The 15,712-nt window shown below is 36.6% G+C and overlaps 1 protein-coding gene across 3 annotated transcripts in view; it reads right to left on the reverse strand.

Annotated features, from left to right (window-relative positions):
* The window catches only part of LOC134794159 (myosin-4-like), a 200,475-nt gene that overhangs the window by 21,089 nt on the left and 163,674 nt on the right, over positions 1-15,712 (reverse strand). For all 3 annotated transcript variants that reach the window (XM_063765874.1, XM_063765873.1, XM_063765876.1), the window contains 3 exons: positions 12,352-12,420; positions 11,988-12,062; positions 3,053-3,199 (listed from right to left, as the gene is read on the reverse strand). In XM_063765874.1, coding sequence (XP_063621944.1) covers positions 3,053-3,199; positions 11,988-12,062; positions 12,352-12,420 — 291 coding nt within the window. The remainder of the gene's footprint in view (positions 1-3,052; positions 3,200-11,987; positions 12,063-12,351; positions 12,421-15,712) is intronic.

A 15,712-nucleotide genomic window follows, 5' to 3' on the forward strand; every position in this document is an offset into this window, starting at 1 on the left:
AGTGCTAAAACGCAATTCGTGACTATTACAATGTTTACTTGCGCTACCTCAAAATCTATTGAAGACAGCGTCAAAATATCAATACTTACATACAGACAGTATTTTTTACGTCGACGCTGCAATAAAATGTGCTAAAACTTATGCAAACATTTTTAAAGAGTCATATTTAGCAACCATATAATTACTTAGTCATCATCATAATTATCACGTTCTCCCCTGAATAACCCAAAGTTCAAAGTTAAGGAGCATAATTGTTGCTTTTGTGCACAACATTTTTTAACTTTCGTCTTCACGACAGAAAACTTTCGTTCGGAGGAGTGAACTTATTTATCCAAAATACCTACTGACTAGCTGCATGCATACAACTATCACTAGAATATGAAATACCTATCTAAAACAGTTGAAACAAACAACACCAATAGGTATATGGCTAGCTCAAAGTCCCCATATTTAGACATGACATTAGAAATGCGAGGATCCTATTCCTAGAGCGGCCTTCGCGCACCATATAAGCAGCCGATCACGATTTTAGAAGTTCAAACCATTTTATATAACTGCTTCTATCGCTTTTATGACACCCGAATACGTCTTACTTGATTATATGCCTACGCAATGATGATCATAATATATTATTATTGTATTATTGTAGTTTTAGTGGGTTGGAAATGTATTGCTTTGCTTTCAACTGGGAGTGGTTCTCAGATTTCGATGACGAAGTCCGTTTTAGGGACCGTAGACACAATGGCAAAAACGGAAACCTTATAGTTCCGTTATGCCCGTCTATCCTTCACAGATTTACTTAGACACTACCTACTCTACCTCATATAATTTTGATGAAAGGTATCTTTTGTGAGCCGCTACATAAATTTTGTAGTGAATGAATATAAAAGTTTTTTTATTAGTGGTTTTAGTCCTTACAAGACGTTCCGGACCAAGTAGTAGGTGTAACCGTGTATGATGTATGGCTCGCGGCAGCGCCTCTATATTCTCAAAATGTATGTTTTTCTACTAATGATTACTATCGTGTATGGAGTTTATGTTAAATAGGTAGGTACTCTGTAAACAGAAATATTTTCTAAGAATGGCCGAACAATAGGACTTCTATGTTTTTATTTCAACATGCATGATATCACCTATCAATCATCATTTTAACGGAAAGACATTGAAGGACCTGTTAAGTTAAATGCATAATATAAATTATTTGAATGACAATAAAAACCCTTACGTTATTGCAAGGTCCGCAAGCAATAAGCATCCTCTCGATTAATCCAATTTGTCACTTAAACTATTAAGCACATTTGGAACTGTTTAATACTGTACAATTTCACTTATCACAATCCAATAAGGTGTCAAATCCAATGTCACTTGATTCACCAATTACTCAATCGCAGAAATAAAAACAAAAACAATCTTCCAAAATCAAATCCGTTTGAATGTCGAACGCATCACAGATAATCGCACGCGATTTTCTTTTGTTTTTCGCGCGACACCCAAATTCAATTTATTGCACGAATAAATTCTAATAAAGGTGTATCTACACGTGCGCTTCTCGCCACGATGCCTCGCTCACTAGCAACTAGTAAACAGTATGAAAGTGTGGGCGCCGGCCTTCTTCGCTCTCAGGGTTATGGAGTACACAGATAATACCTACTCAATTTGTTCTAAGTATATTGTTATCGTTAGAATAGTGTTATGTATCACTTTAGGAAGTTTGTAAAGACGGAGATTTGCAATAATGATACTAGTAAAGTAAGTTGCTAAATGATCTTGCTTATGAGATGACTCAGAATAAAAGGCTATATGAGTCGTAACATATTAGTAATCCGATGGTAAACACATAATTTGTATACTGTATGAATAAGTGTCCAATATACTCATTCAGTCAATAAGATATATTATGACATACGAGTAGGTATTGATTTTTTTAGCGAGAATCAGAATCGATAAAATGAAAATGCGATTTGGATAACATCAATTAATGTCCTAAGATTTATGTACTACTGGGTTAAATAAAGAGGAAATCTGAGTTAAACAGAAAAAAACGTTAAGTCAAGAGTACGATTAGTAATCATGAAAACCTCTAGATCACTTCCTGAAGTTTCATGTTCTGCATTTCTAACAAATGAGTGACTCATTTTCCTATTTCGTTATTTTCCATTAGATCTACCTACTTAAGATATTATAATACATATTTTTAACAGTATTCACTACTACAGTAACCTAGTACCTACCTTTTTACAAGTATCATTATTAACGGGACACTCTTTATAACACGGTGATGGCATTTATTTAGTACAGACGCGTCGCAATTCTTATAAACTCTTTTAAGCCCACTTGATTTTCGACCGTTATAATCCTCCCTGCCTACTCTAACCGGATCCTCATCTACTAACTTTGTCCATCGATGCTTGACTATTTGTCTGCTTTAACTTATCCGGCAGCGCGTCTAACTCCAGCAGTGTGAACTCAGTTGATCGCGTGCATCCCATAGCAAACTCTGCTGGGCGTCCAGCCGCGCTCACTCGCGCATAGGGCGGCCTAGCCAAGGTGACAATCGCTTGCACATCGCTATTGAATCGCTTTGTGTCTCTCTATCACTCTTCCATATTAGTATGATAGAGACAGTTGCGTTTCGTTCGCAACGGAGCGTTAGCGATTGGCATGTTGTCAACGGGGCCTGGTCTTGCCCCATATAGACCTCGGGCCAGGAGCAAATATCATCATCATCATCGTCATCGCCTCCCGCTTGATACTTTGTCAGATGATAGTTTAGATGCTATCATAAATTAAAAAAGAGTCAGCCGGTTGTATCGTCGCGGTGGAAAGACCGTCAGTTGATCACATGAACATGTAAAAAAAATATTTTTTCAGTCATCGCCTCCCGATTGATACTTTGCCAGGGATGACAAAATTTAGTTTATTTTTTTACATGTTTCCGTGGCTGCCATTCCTTAACCCACCAACGGAGCGGCAGCTGACGTCCCTGAGGGATCATCATATATAGCCGCCTGTTCGTGGCTCGCGGTCTCATATGTCTCTAACCTAACCTCACCTTGTCCGGCAGCGCGTCCAACTCCAGCAATCTGAACTCCATCAACTCCAACTGGTCGCGCGCGTCCCGAAGCTGCTCGCCCAGCCGCGCGCACTCCCGCGCAGCCGACGCCGCGCGCTCTTGCGCCGCGCGGCATTGCCCACATGACTGTTGACAATAAACATATCGTTATTATACTTTTTCTCTGAGAATTGACTAAAATTAAAAATAACGATAACATTTTTTCAGAGCATTGCCTATTCAACTGATGACTATGTCAGAAAAGGTCACTTGTAAGTTCAATGTGGAAAGACGCGCATATTATAACATTTATTGCTGGGAAGACCGGCATAGTCATAGGGCAAGAACTCTCGTAGTTCTCGTATTCAAATACGTACGTCGCTCAGACACAGTTCAAAAGGAATAGCTTCAGTCCTGCTCTACCGAGCTTCTGTAAGGGAAGTATGTATATACAAACGTAACAGTTAAAGGCGGCAAAAGAGCTTATAACATTCTAATAGTTAGGTTGAACTGATAAGTAACGACAGATACTTTCAGAGCATTATTCAACTGACGACTATGAAAGACGACTACCTACGTACCTAAGTGTGACTCCATTTTTTTCTGAAAATGTAAGTTAACCTGGCTTAAACTACGCTATCAGAATAGTTTTCTATCGCAAGGCCTTCTGTAATGGAAACCAGCGAATTGTGAAACTCCTAAGGCATATTGTCTACGATCGGTTATTGTCGGATGTAATAGTTAGAATTATTCCATTTCCTACTGAATTCATTAACTATGACAATCATTTCCGTAGAACAAATGGTTTGCATTGATATTACAGCAGACGTTTGCACGTTGATTAATATTTAGTGTTGTGTATTGACTATTCGGTAACACGCAAATGAAGTTAGACGCATAGCTTTCAAGTGGTAAGTACCTACTTTCCTTAGATAATGTCGTCAAGTTATTAAAATAGAATTTTATAAACATTAAATAAAATAAGGTTGAAGGAAAAATAACTAAAGTTACTACAAAAAGTTCCGAAACGTATCCTAAATATTGTTCATAGGTATTGGATAATAAAGAGATCCATATCGGAATTCCTTTGACTGTGCAATGTGCATATCTGAAAATTCTCATAATTACGACAGGCATCATCTCATCAATAGCTTGATTTCACGTGCTTGCACTCGAGATGGCATTACAATGGATGACGCAGGCGCCTGCTTGCTAGAGATGATCTAACGCGACAAGCGAAGATAGCTTATACTCCTTCGATATAAGGCTTCTCGCTTTGTCGACGACCAGCTGACATTTATGAGTATGAGACTCAAGGCCGGACGGATTCCTGAGATCCATGTCACTCGATTTTTATGTCAACACCGACATTTCAAGAGGATTGGCATTATGGGAATGTTGTAAACAAAGTTTGGAATGCCAACAATATATTGTTACTATTATTGTAATTGACACCGGAGCATGCAAATATTTCAACAAATAGACTGTAGATATGTATTGACTATTGATATAATAAAGAGCATGTGTCTTTCAATTTGGAGATGGAACAATGAGAGTTTCAGAACTTATGTACGATATATCATTTGATACTTACCAGTTGCCACTCGGTGAAGGAAAACACCGTGAGGAAACCGGACTAATGCCAATAAGGCCTAGTTTCCCCTCTAGGTTGGAAGATGAAATGGTAGTAACTTTCGTAAAAACGTCAAATTCCTGGGATTAGTTGCCAAGCGAATTTCAGGTTCCCATGAGCAGTGGCAAAAGGCCGGGATAATCCAAGGAAGATGATTATTGACTAAAAACTTATGAATATGCACTCTTGCATTATGTGGCCTTTGGTGCAAAATTATGCCTCCATTTTGTAGGAAGAAACCCTGTGGGTTTTATTTGTGTCACTCCGTCCCCTAATGGGACATTCAACGTCAACTTTCAAAATAAAATATCGACTTCAACTTCTTAACCAACAAAAGCATATGCCTTAAACTCACTCTTGCTCCCTTCTTTTTCTTCTTAAACCACTTTTTACTTTGCCAACCGCACTATTCGGGTAGTACCTAATAATTACGAAATTTTTAATACTGTCACGTTACTAAATGTCCAAAACTACACACACACACACACATACACTCACACAATAATGTACACACAAATTGCACAGTAGTTTTTTCTTATATTACTCGTACCAACTATTTTTAAATAAGCGTTGCATATTTGTATGTAAGGTACTGGCAGAATACCAGCGATGTGGCTTGCCGCATCACAATGCTGAGCCAGCGCCTTTTCTGTGCCACGACACATGGCTTCATAATTTTTTAATGTAATAGTTAATAGTTTTTAGTAATTAAGTTGCTTTGCATGTTCTTATCTTGTACTTTTTCAATGCCGTGTATGTTGTGGGTATGAATAAAGAAATTATCTATCTATCTATCTAATGTAGGCGCGCCTCATTGATTGAGAATTGCTAGTCTAGACCTAGTATATTGGCAAAGCCATAAAAATAATCGAAGCCTTTATTGCTGAAACACGATGAGAAAGCGAAATAGATGAACTTCACTGATAAACCTACCCTATTGTCCGCCAATCTCTTTATCTAATACAAACACTATACTTCTGATTAGATAGGCAATCTATGCAATCAAATACGTTATCAGTGACGTCAGCTAGTCGGTACATATACTACAGATACATATTGCTAGGGCGTATTGCTTAGGTACAGTTAGCTGACATAAAAGCGTGCCGTAAGGTCAATGTGGTGAAGGAAGACCGGCATATAAAATTTTGGGACGACCGTCATGACCTCCTAAAGGGCCCCACTGATTAACAGTCCGCCGGACGGTATCGGCCTGTCAGTTGTTCGGATTTTTGTTCTAATTTTTTTCTGACAGGCCGATACCGTCCGGTGGACTGTTAATCAGTGGGCCCCTTAAGGCCCAGCCATACAAATGAATATTGAACCTAGTGTAGGAAATAGAGTTGATTTTGCGTTGTTGGAAAATTGAACGAAACAAAGAAAAAGCGACTCTATTCCAATCGAATAGGATTTAAATTTCATCGATCTGAAGATGTATTATAGGTAGGACCTTGGGCCTTAGTAGGATAGGGCAAGAACTTTCGTATTTGTATACGTACGTCACTCAGACACAGAAAAGAAGAGCTTCGCTGCTTCTACTCTACTGACCTATACTTAAAGTGGAGTATGTATAAACGAGAGTTGGAAACGACGAAAGAGCTTGAAGCGGTCTTACCTGATAGACGGACTACTCCACATTGATCTGACTTATACATAATAAATAAATATTATAGGGACATTCTTACACAAATTGACTAAGTCCCACGGTAAGCTCAAAAAGGCTTGTGTTGTGGGTACTCAGACAACGATATATACTTAAATACATAGAAAACATCCATGAAGGAACAAATATCTGTGCTCATCACACCAATAAAAGCCCTTACCGGAATTCCAACCCAGGACCATCGGCTTCACAAGCAGAGTCACTACCCCCTAGGCCAGACCGGTCGTCTTTTATACATGTATATATATATTACGGGATTCGATGTGAATGTTGTACTGATCAAAATAATTGAAATCGTTTTTACTGGTAGAGAGAGAGGTCCTTATTTACAGTTTTTTAAGGGTCTTCATACAGTCACAGCTCGTCGTCATGTATGTGAAGATTGTGAAGTAAATGCAAACTAACGTAGTCAAATTTAAATCAATAGGGTATTATACTGTGTTTAAAATAAATTATTTTACACCATGCATGAAATAAAGCACCAGATAATTATTATAAAAACACAGATAGGAGTTATTTTTAAACACAAGTTCTATTTAATAAATCGGATAGAAATATAAAAAGTAGGTGATTTGACCGTGACGTCACGGTGTAATGTTTCATATAAATTCCATATTAGCAAATCGTTTTGACAGTTCTAAAAAAGTACTTAACTGTTTTGACTAGTAGGAAAATACCCTATTGTAACATAAGAATAAATTCTCTGTACATACCTATATATTCACATTAGTTTTTTTAAAGAAGGTTAGGTATTAAATATTTCCTGAATATTTTCCTAACACCGAATGTTTACATAATATGTTCTAAATAGTGTACCTACATTACGTCACAAATCGACTAACTACCATGTTGTTAAAGGCAATTTAAGTGAAACTCACATGTTTACCAAAAACAAAAGAATCCAAGCGAAGACAAATGAAAGCCCCTAAAGTACATTATTAAAGCTAACAAATACGATTGCCTAATCTCCTTCAGTAAAGTCTGTGCGTAAAATCTTATTTACATATCAGGATATTTGAATACCGTAAGTGATCTAATATTACTGTTCTAAAATGACCTTTACGTCTTGTTGCATAAGATCCAATTTTCTGGAAGGAAGTAAGTATCATAGTTATTTTGGTAATGGTAACCCTTGATATGCGGATTTTACGCACGTGTTAATCTAAATCCGGCTTAGTGGAGGTGTTAGCACTAGCTAAATACCAGACACCATTTTTGGACTAGTAAGAGAAATATCAACACAAACCTGGAATTTTCAAATATTAAGAAAATCATGGGATTTGCTCGGGTCGGCATTGACTTACTCGTACATAATTTTGCTTGTATAAATATGTATATCAGGTGCAAGTGTGCTAAAGCAGAGAAATGATTATCCCAAGGAAATTAAGATCCAGTTTTTCCTATTTTAAACTAATATACATTTATTGACAGCTGTTTTGAGGGCCAATTTCACCACAATCAGCACTATCTCTCGCCCCACTATTCACTACTAGCTACATCCCACTACTAGGCAGAGGCCTCCTTTTTTGTCCTACTCTTGCCCTCAGCTATATACCAGCTAGCTTATAATTATATTGTTCATTTAGATGCATAGTTTGTGCAATAACCTATTCACTTGTCTTTTAAATTGTATTACATAAATAACATATGTACACACAATTAACTTGCACATAATATGGCATTCCAACGAGAAAAGACTCGTGACCTGTCATACACACACGAAGGTCTTCCAGTTTTGGTATACAATACTAAAGCATTTGAACTGTTCGTGTTGTATACCAGTCACTCGTATAGGTACTTAGGACAATAATAACTTTATAACGGTTTGACCCATGATATTTAGAATATTCAAAGGCATTATACATTACAGAGGCTTTAGAGTATTATTTCCTTTCATCGTGATAAGTAATATTTAATTTAAATTTGACGAAACCTGAGGTGGATGAGCTATCTATGATGACGAAGCCTGCGCCGTGCCTTCCTATGCTGTTATTATTATGTTGGTTTTTTTTTGGGTCAATAAATTAATTAGGTATTTAAATTATTTAGTTAATTACATTGGATATTATTAATTCATGGGGTTGGGAGTACAGCGCCATCAGATATATTGGAGCGGCTAAGGTTCTCACAAATATCTGAACACGCCTCTATTGTCCGGGCGTTAGAGTGCGTGTTCAGATATTGTGAACACCTTGGCCGCTCCGATATATATATGATTGTGACTGTATATACGTCACTTACTGTGGAAATAAGTCACTTTGTTTTGATTTAGATTATAAGTATTTTATGTTATTCGTGCACTTTGTAAATAATGTACATAATGTTTGTTTGTATTTCTCTGATATAAGTGAATTATAATTCTTTTGGAGAAATAAATTCATAAACCATAAACCTTAAACCATATACTATACAAAATATTTAAATTCACACAAGTAGAGTTAGCAAAGTCAAGTTAAGTATGAGCTGTTTGTTTAAACTGACGGTGTGCTACTATTTATTGCAGCGCCATCTATGTTTGTATAGTACCTACGTTTATCCTCTTTAAAAGAAAAAAAACAGTATACTAAAAAACTCCACACTTTCCATCAAGTAATTAAAATGTAAGTCTTGTCTGTCAGCCATACTGACTGTAATGAGGTAGTTAAAAGTGCAAAACTGCATGGACATGTTTCAACCGTAATATTAAGGCATTACGGTCGACATCTATCCATGCACTTTAGAACGCCACCGTACATAGAAAGCAAAATCACGCATTTCTATTTCTACCGGACACACTACCGCCGTATTTCTACATAACTAATAAAGTAATAAGTAGCAATTTCCTTCGATTAACTATAAAAATCCGTCATTATACAGAAAATCTAAACGTGTTTGCAATTTTCTACGTTGTGTCGTTGGAGTAAGGTGAACATTTGTTTACATGTTTATGATCGTGTCTTTCTGAAAATCATAGATTACGTCCTACAGACTCCGCGTCAGAAATAATATTACGAGTATATTATTTCAATCAGTTATGCATTGTACCCCGTCGTCCCCGCCGGTAGCGCCATTTTACTACACCTTATAAAACAAAGTCCCCCATTGCGTCTGTAAGTCTGTATATTCGCGATAAACTCAATAACGACTGAACCGATTTTCATGTGGGTTTCACCTACCAATAGAGTGATTCTCGCGAAAGGTTTAGGTGTGTAATTTGTTAAGGTTTTGGTTTACTCGTGCGAAGCCGCCGGGTCTAGCGACCCGTATCAGATAAATGTTAGTTTATTGAATACCAATTTTGATTTGTATTAATTTAAAGTATAAACTTAAACACCACTATGTACCTAATTGTTTAATATTTGGCATGTTTATAATAGTTTATATTGTTTATCCTTGGAACTCAATTTCACGAGATAAATATTTTTAATATACGCTGCTCTTGATGATGTGCGTAGCAGATTGAGATTTAAGAATTCTTATATTACTACGTATGACACACTATGCAATGCACTCGCGCCAAATAAGTACTTTATGCGATGGCGCCGCATGTCCAGAATCCTATATGTATGCCTTGTCTAGAGAGTAGGTGATCTATGATGGAAACATCAACTACCCGTATTACCAATGGTAATATAATAATTACTTTCGTTGTCATCACGCAATTATAAAGTTGGTTCTCATGACACGTACGTTATGTTAAGTGCGCATGCATATTGATAAGTGTAATAGAGGCTTTACATATTACTGTGATTATTTCTTATGGTAATGTGCTGCGGTCCATTTATTAAACTGTGTAGCGGGGAGATTTGAGCAACTTAAGTTCAGAGTGTGGTAAATAAAACAGAATAGAGTCCGTTTAAGTTAACTTTGCCAACCAACCAACCACCAACCAACCTACCAACCAACCAACCAACCAACTAACCAACAACCAACCAACAACCACCCTTGAACAACCAACTTGAATGAGGGAGTTTCCATTATAAACATCATATTTTCATAGAAAGATATTTTAATATTAATGATGACATAGCCACACTTTTTCACTGCAAATGCCATGCAGAGTTAGCTTGGTCCGGCTCTTATTATTTATTGCGACACATACTTACAAAGACACCTTTATAAGACCTTAATGCCTCACCTACCTAATATGCTACAATCAATCATACATATTTTTATTAATAGTTACACAGGTCATGTCAAATGTTGCAAACATTACCACATATCATGTCACCAGCTACCGTTAAGGCAACCAGAATGTGCTTGCACATAAACAATAGGAGTGTTTCTTGAGACACAATACCCGTGACCAACGCGGCTCCATCCTTGAGGACACAATACAAAGTACAGTGACCACTATTATGGTATCTACTAGCTTTTGCCCGCGACTTCGTCAGCGTGGAATTAGTAATTTAGGGTACGTATTATTTTATTCAATCTGCGTTTTTTTGATTCCCCATACAAACTTTGACCCCCCCTTTCACCCCCTTAAAGGGTGATTTCTTGAATTAAATCTACCCTTTGTCCATCCCCGGGACTCAAACTATCTCTATACCAAATTTCAACTAAATCGTGCACCAGCGCCGGTGCTACACCGCGCGGGCGGGACAGTTCCTATCGACAAAGTTTGTAAAGCAGTTGTTGTTAAGTTCCCATACAAAATTCCACCCCTTTAAGAGATGATTTCTGGGATAATAACTCTCCTATGCAAACAATCTCTATACCAAATTTCATCTAAATCGGTTCAGCGGTTTAAGCGTGAAGAGGTAACAAACAGACAGACTTCCTTTTATAATATTAGTATGGAAGTATGGATAGTATGGATTCTATTCTGTGCTCACGGTGACCACCTACCGTACATACAAACAGACATCTATTATGTACATGTACAGACAATTACGTCATTTACATCATAATCTGACACCCACATTATGATATAAAAGGACTCATGGCACAAGCCAAGTCGCCGAGTGAACAGAATTAGCTCTATGAAATAGTCAAGCACGAACATCAATCATCATACAAAACATACCTACCTATTGATTCGGTTAAGTTGTGTTCTAATGTATGGGGAAGACAAACAAATTATAGCCAGTCTTTTATGAATTTAGTATGATACCTTTGGGTATGGTGCTTTGCCCTCACTAGCGTCCCCTTCCCTCCATGCCGTTCCTTCCTTTCATGCAAAAAGGGGGGGTTGCGGCAGGGGGAGGGAAGGGGGACGCTAGCTTGCGTAAAGCACCATACCCAAAGGTATCATACTACATTCATAAAAGGCTGGCTATAATTACTTTTTCAAAAAACACAATTTGACTGAATCACTATCACAAAAATCTATAAATATTTGATTCATGTTATAAGCACACCAATAAAAAACTACCTGTTGCTGGTTGCTAATATTTTACTCATAGACCCGTGTTTACTTTATATAAAATAAAGCAAATCGGCACTAACTACTTTGTAAAAATCTCGTATCTCACACTGCTACTCAAAGTTGAAAGGTAGTAACTTTGTATGAATCACACTCATAAATACTATATTTCTATTTTGATTGACAGAAATTACGAGTTTTTTTCAAAGTAGTGCCGAAATACCGGCATCAAACAATGCGCTTAGCAGAAAAAGTAATAGCGCCTGAATAACATCGAATAGCAACAGATACTCACCCACATATCGGTGAGCGGTTGTGGCGAGAGGGAGGCAGGCGCGGACGAAACCGCCGAGTCTGCCGGGGGAGCCTCCTACGACAAAAAGCATTTACGTAATTAAACTAATAAAGGTAATTAATCTGTGGTATTTTAGTTATTTTCTTACTAAATATGCATGTTATTACAAATTAAAATTTTAGTGATTTGATATGAAACACAATCAATTTTTCAAGGTTTCTCTTTAGACACTCGGAAATTTCGACCTATTAAGAGACGCTCGGAAATTTAGACAAATTAAGAGGTAATGCCATAAAAACTTTATAAGTATTTCAGCCTTTGGCCTACTTGTCTAGGTCTAATAACAATTACACTATTTACTCACCCTATAAAATGTTTCTTTTCTGTGTTGTATATCCGTTTTCAAATCTTCACGGTCACTGTTCTCTTTACTCTGTAACAAGACAAAAAATAAATTAAACATCAAAAAACAAAACTCAAAAACAAAGGTCATCAACATCCATCTTCAAGTTTTTAAACACATTATAAAACATATCGGTAGTCCATCGTGATATTCCTGATATTGATGACATTGTGACGTTTTCAACAAAGTCCCATGTTGGTTGTTAGTTAAAGCTGATTATAGGGGAATTCTACCATCATTTTTGGAGGGTAGCCTATACAAATATGAACGCTTCAGCATGTTGGATAGTCGAGATATGACCACTGTACGAAGCCTCCCGGTGCACGAATCCTACCCATCTTCCCCTAATATAAGTTCGTTGATTAATAATTTCAAGCTTTGTCACAATTTTTATTGTCTAGCTATAAGAAGTCCCACAAGTAAAACGTGCAAATCATTATAAAAAAACCGTTAATTAAAAGCAAAAGTAAAACAAACTAAGAAGGTTATTCAAAAGCAAGTATTTCACTATACCTTAATTAGCAAACTAACGAAAGCAAAAACTAGAGCTGCCAGTATGGACATGAACTAGCGAAAGTCGATAGAAAGCTCGAGTTATCGACTTATCGCAAACGGATCGATCGAGATGTACATCGAAGATGGCTTCGTTTGATCTTGCCCATGTCCGATTTAATGAGCATGCTGAATAAATTATTGTAAAAAATCGTGACTTGGTAAACTGTACTTTTCATTTCATTCGTAGTTCGTTTTTAATATTGCGAGGTTAACGTGACGTGCGTAAGTGAAAATTTAATCAGTCAAACGATCGATTTAGCTTCAGCCAAGTATTTCATCATACTTGTAGGCTATGACGCTCATACTAGTAGAGGTCTTCAGAGTATTATTTTTTTAATAAAACCCCCAGATTTTGAGTTGCAGTGTAGTGCTACTAAATTGTACTAAGTACTACTGTGCTTGGTATACAATGTACTATACATAAATAATAGTAGAATTAGGTACTTGAAACAGAGACAGTCCCTCTGGCTGAGAACTGTTGGAAGACACAGCCAGTCGCTTTCGTAAAAACTAGTGAGGATTAGAAAGCCATTAAAATAATTAACCAGTGTTAGTATTATTCTTATGCTAGTATTTTATACCGAAACTTGCATTTGTAGCAAGTTTATGAACATATTAACTTATCAGAAGCATTATACATAATCAAGGTATATGAGGTCCTTGAAATAACCGATATAAGTAAACTGTTGTACTAAGCGTGTGCACAATATATTGCACTATTGTTCTACAATTTATTGTTCTGAACTTTAAAGCCTAACCGGACTTGTAGTTCAAACATGTAGCGACTAGTAATAAATTCTAGCTAAGTTTGGAGTTAGTAACAACAGGAACTGAACACGGCCTGAACAATGCGGATACAGTCCTAAACACATTTAATGTCAAAAACTTGTAAATTACTCCTTTTTAGTTCGCTTGTGCTGTTCAATCGTCGATAAAACAGTGTATTGATTGTGTTAAGGTCATGTAGGGTAAGAAAACATAGTTTATTTTGCTTGGGGCAAGAGAAACAGTATGCGGAAAGTCCTTCTACGTAAGTATTTTTTCCTTACAATTGTTTCTCTTGCCCCAATGTTTATCTTAACTTTTTAAATTTTATTTATATCCAAATGAAAATCGCTTAATATAAAAATCATAACAATCATTCATAATACATAGGCAAAGTTCAATGTTTCTCTTATTCCATCTAACAATATCAATATGTACCTATGTATTACCTATATGTATTAAGTAATTTTTTTAAACACTATTACCTACGTCATATTTTACCAACCTACGAAAAAAAAAATCCTTTCGGGAAATACAGTTTTCAGATAAAAGTATTCTTATTGAAATAGAGTGGTAATTCCCTTTTAACTTCATTTCGTGCTCGGAAGAGCTCAACATTAAGTACTAGTGCTCGACATGCTAATTCCCAATAGGTACATGACACCTTGCTGTCACCTCTATTGACAATGACTTAAGTTTCAAGATGACTTGTACTGGGACGGGACCGCGTCGAGCACCAGTACGTTTACCTTATAGGCCTTATTTTCATATTAAAATATGTGTGTGTGTTCGTGTGTGTGTAGGTATGTACCTATTTCTAAACCCACTTTGTTATTATGACTATTGTTATTTTTCTTTACACGTTCAACCATAATATTAAAACATTCAACATGTGGCAACTACCCTATTTATGGCTATCGAGATAGAATTTGATACGGTGCAAGTAACCAAATTTATGCGCTGTAACTGTATCGTTAAATGACGCCTTTTTCAATCTCCATACTGATTTATTGACAACGATTAGCTTTGGTGGCCGGTCATAAATTATACGGTCAAATTTCGTAACATTTACCGTATTACAAGCCCTTTAGCATAATGCATGACTGTATTTGTAATATAACAATGTAATATTTGTTACATCATTTTGACACTAGGTGGGCAGAGGAGAGAGTATGTATGGGTAACCGATTCTACATTAGTTAGACTAGAATCGTTAGAACGTTAGTTACAATAGTTAGAATGGAATCTAACTAGGTACTCGTAAATATTTCGCCTCTGTACGTCGTAAATCGTTTCCGAGAAACAAATACAAATGTATGTACAAAAAACCATTGCTTATTTAAAAACAAAGCGTTCTTGACTGTAGGAAAGGTGTAAAGTCTGAGAAAAAATCGTGCTCCTGAGTTTTACATAAGAACTAGATGGCGCTAAACGACGTCATATTTTGTCAAATCAGAGCCACGAATTATTGTTAAACTTTATCAGCTCTACCAAAAATAATATTTATTTAACAGATGATTTATAAGACTCCAACATAACTCCTAGTTCCCTTGTTTTTGACGTGATAACGTCTAATAAATCGATGAACACCGGTAGCATGCACGAAAAAGTGTCACGTTGTGGACATATCTCCATGGTAACGTTGTGGACGTATCTCCATGGTAACGTTACGGCCACGTTTTCTTATGATGTTATCACGCAAAATTATCGTCCGTAAACCGACTTTACAGACAACCATTTTTTTTATGGATAACTGCCATTTCTTCGAATTAGAAACGAACATTTACACTAGCAAGAATTTAGAAACAGTATTTCAGGCTAGATGTAATAAATCCGCACAAAGTTCAAATTACAACAAACAAGATATCATAATTAAAGTGTCGGGCGGCGCTACCAAGGAAACAAATTACTAGATCTAATCTAGACTACTATTCCTTAGTATGCCTAGGTACAGGCGAGTCTAATGCTCAAGGACCAGTGCAAATGTAAGCTGAAGGAGTCC

The sequence above is a fragment of the Cydia splendana genome, chromosome 10 (genome assembly GCF_910591565.1).
Source record: "Cydia splendana chromosome 10, ilCydSple1.2, whole genome shotgun sequence".
In the NCBI taxonomy this organism is placed as follows: Eukaryota; Metazoa; Arthropoda; class Insecta; order Lepidoptera; family Tortricidae; genus Cydia; species Cydia splendana.